Here is a 3900-nt window from a genome sequence, read left to right on the forward strand (position 1 = left end):
AATACAACTATAATAAAAATAGAGCAAATGTTTAAAAATTATGATTCCTTTCTCCAAGCATATAAGCAGGTGTCTCTAGCATACACAACTGCATACACACATAATTTTACACATGCCCTTCAGCAATAATTGTGGCAACTCTACCCTGTAGACCAAGTCTGTCCTTGGCTGATGGCCATGCATTTCTGGCCTTGAGCCTTGACATTGTCCTTTAAAAAAGGAAGCAGATGACTGTGGGAAACTGTTCCAAGAAGATGTAAGTCGAAATTACCAAACTAGACAGTAATTCAAAGGACAGAAGAACACACCCGTCCTTACAGGGTCTGTAGCCTGTTCATGTCATCCTTTGATAGCAAACTGCAAATTAAGAGTGGCATTAATTGATAGATGACATCTTGTAGGGACTGAGAAGTACCACATCAGGTCTGAATATTTCTTCATGTTTGATAATATTTTAAGAATATTTTGAGTTAGGAATATGGAACAACTCTGTTTTGACTATTGTGGGTTCAACTACTCTAGAAGGTATTAAAATACAAAACTTACTGGAAAAGAGACTTGACTAATGGAAATTCATTTAGTCCACATTCTTAGTTGAAAAGTCTAAATAGCGCTTTTCCTAAATTAATTGAAAATTCCAGTACACTTTGAATACAACCTCAATGATAGAGAAATATATATTTTTTTAAAAAAAGATTACTAAAATAACTTGTGAAGACCTATTTATCTGCATCTGCGAGCTAGACAATTAATAATAATGATCGAAGAAAAATTGATGCCTCTGAGTTGTGATGTTGGAGAAGAGTACCAAGTATCCCATGGATTGCCAAAAGAACAGATTGGTCTTGACATTGTCCTTAAAAAAAGGAAACAGAGGACTGTAGGACACCGTACAAAAAACATGTAAATTTATTTTATTGTTTATAAAATATTTGACTGACTGCTAATTATCTGGAAGAGAAGCTATGTTAATTAATAGAAATATGCCACTAGGTTCATACTTAGTCTAAGATGCAGTCAGAGTGCTCCTTAGAGGCGAAGATGGTGAAATTTTGTCTCATATGCTTGGGGAATATTGCTAGAAGAGACTATTCCTTGGAAAAGGATAGCAGTCTAGGAAAGTGGAAGGTCAGCAAAAGGGAGGAAGACCCTCAAGCAGACACACTTAAGTATGTCAGAGATGATGAGGATGGCACAGGACAGGGTAAGATTCAGATCAGTTGTTCATAGGGTCAGTTTGAATCATACCTGATGGCACATAACAATAACAACTACTCATTTCAAACACAGTTAAAATAGAATAAGAAATAAAGTAAATAATTAAAAATTTTAAAAGACAAAGATCTCCAAACCAATATAAGTTTGTTGTTGTGTACAGTTTAGTTGGAATTGACCCTTAGTTGACCCTCCAGCAGATTTTTCAGAGGTATTCCATACCTTGTGATGAAAATCTCAGAAAGTCCACAAAATTAATAATTAGACATTAGTTTACTTCAGATTCAAATATTAAAGAATATTTTGTCAAAGACTTGGAAATAAATACATTTAAATTATTCAAAGAGCTAAATGAAAAAATCTGAATTTGAAAAATATATATAATAAACAAAAATTAAGTACAGATGGATGTGAAAAATCAACATTTATAAATCATGAAAATTAAATGTTGTTGTTGTTGTTATGTGCCGTCGAGTCATTTGAGACTCATAGCGACCCTATATACAACAGCCCTAAACCCAGCTCTATCCTGTGCCAATCGCATTGCCTCTGACACACCCATCCTGATTACCCCAGTAACTGAATCAATCCACCTCATAGAGGGTCTTCCCCTCCTGCACTGTCCCTCCGCCCTACCAAGCATGATGTCCCTCTCCAAGGACCTGTCTCTCCTTAAAGCATGTCCAAAGTATGTCAGACGAAGCCCCAGAATCCTTGCCTCCAAGGAGTAGCTTAGTTTAACCCTATCTAGGATGAATCTGTTTGTTTTCTTGGCAGTCCAGGGTGCATTCAATACTCTTCTCCAGCACCACAGCTCAAAGGCATCAATTCTCTTTCTATCCTCCCTAGACATTGTCCAACTCTCTGATGCATAACAAGTGATTGCAAAGACCATGGCCTGTATCAGGCACACCTTAGTCCAGAGAGACAGCTTTGCTCTTGAGTACTTTAGAGAGGTCCCTAACAGCAAGCTTTCCCACTGCAATACGTTTTTTTATTTCCTGGCTGCTGGTGCCAAGAGTGTTGACCGTGGAGCTGAGCAAACTGAAGCTGTGAACAATCTCAATCTCTTCACCACCCATCCTGATGCTACCAATTGGTCCAGTGGTGAGAATCTTTGTGTTCTTAACATTGAGCCTCAGTCCATACTGAAGGGTGCAGTCCTTGACCCTCTGCAGCAAGTGAAGGAGGTCCTCCTCAGTTTCAGCAAGCAGGGTTGTGTCATCTGCATAACGCAGATTGTTAATAGATCTTCCACCAATCCTGACGCCACACTTCTCCTCATACAGCCCAGCCTCCCGGATAATCTGTTCTGCATATGGGCTGAAAAGATATAGAGATAGGACACATCCCTGGTGTACGCCCTTCCCAATTTTGAACCATGCAGTGTTTCCTTGCTCTATTCTGACGACTGTCTCCTGGTCCAAGTATAGGTTTCTCATTAGCACGATCAAGTGTTCTGGGATTCCCATTCTTCTCAGAGTCAGGCACAGTTTGTTGTGATCCACACAGTCAAATGCCTTTGCATAATCAATGAAACACAGACATTCCTCTAGTATTCCCTGCTTTCGATCTAACATTAGTTACAATATCCCTAGTACCATGACTCCTTCTAAACCCAGCCTGGACTTCTGGCAGTTTTCTGTTGATATGCTGTTCCAATTGTTTTTGGATAACCATCAGCAGAATCTTGCTTGCATGTCATATCAATGATATTGTTCTATAATTCCCACACTCTGTTCGGTCACCCTTCTTTGGTATGGGAACAAATATAGATCTCTTCCAGTCAGTTGGCCAAGTGGTTGTTCTCCAGTTTTCTTGGCATAACTTGATGAGCATATCTAGGGCAGCATTTGTTAGTTAAAATATGTGAATTGGTATACCGTCTATTCCTGGGGCTTTATTTTTTTGCCAATTCCTTCAAAGCAGTTTGAACTTCTTTATCACAATAGGCTCTTGCTCATATGTCGTTTCATGAAATTCTTCTGTGTCTGCTAATTCCTTTAGGTACAGTGACTGTATATTCTTTCCATCTCTTTTAATACTTTCTGGATTATTTCATATTCTACCCAAAGCATTCTTAAATATAGCAACTTGACGTTTTAACTTGTTCTTCAGTTCCTTAAGCTTAAGAAATGCTGAGGTACGGCAGGCTGGCCTGGAGGAGCCACCCACCCTACTTGAGGAGAGGTCACAATGTGGAGGTACCGTCAACGCGTCCACCACTGAGTCTAAGTGTCTGGTGCTGCCATGGTCTACTGCCGGCAAGAAGGAAAGGATCGAATCATATTTGTGACCGAAGACTACCATGCAACTTCAAGCAATGCAGAGGTGGTGGCTGATGAGCCCAGTGATCCATACGAGGAGCATGGGTTGATATTGCCAAACGGAGACATTAACTGGAACTGCCCATGCCTCAGAAGAATGGCCAGTGGCCCCTGTGGGGAGCAGTTCAAGTCAGCCTTCTCCTGCTTCCACTATAGCACAGAGGATGTCAAGGGGTCAGACTGTATATACCAGTTCCGGGCCAGGGAGGAATGCTTGCAGAAATACCCCGACCTCTATCCCCAGGATGATGATAGTGATGATGATAATGATGACGATGACGAGAAGAAGCCAGAAGGTTTAGAGGAAACAGCTCCGACTGAGACTACTGCAGCCAAAACAGAGGAGAGCTCAAGCTAA

At 40.4% G+C, this 3900-nt stretch overlaps 1 protein-coding gene across 1 annotated transcript; it reads left to right on the forward strand.

Moving 5' to 3' along the window:
• Positions 1–3465: 3465 nt before the first annotated feature.
• On the forward strand, positions 3466–3900 carry LOC102874739 (mitochondrial intermembrane space import and assembly protein 40-like). The gene has a single exon (XM_006892130.1). It carries the CDS (start codon positions 3466–3468, stop codon positions 3898–3900), a length of 435 nt encoding a protein of 144 aa, XP_006892192.1.

The sequence above is a fragment of the Elephantulus edwardii genome, unplaced genomic scaffold, assembly GCF_000299155.1.
Source record: "Elephantulus edwardii isolate Elephantulus edwardi_28Jun2011 unplaced genomic scaffold, EleEdw1.0 scaffold00111, whole genome shotgun sequence".
NCBI classification, from domain to species: Eukaryota; Metazoa; Chordata; class Mammalia; order Macroscelidea; family Macroscelididae; genus Elephantulus; species Elephantulus edwardii.

Bases quoted from the DNA above. Each gene is read 5' to 3' on its own strand.
- LOC102874739 (XM_006892130.1), top strand. From the start codon at position 3,466: ATGGTCTACTGCCGGCAAGAAGGAAAGGATCGAATCATATTTGTGACC.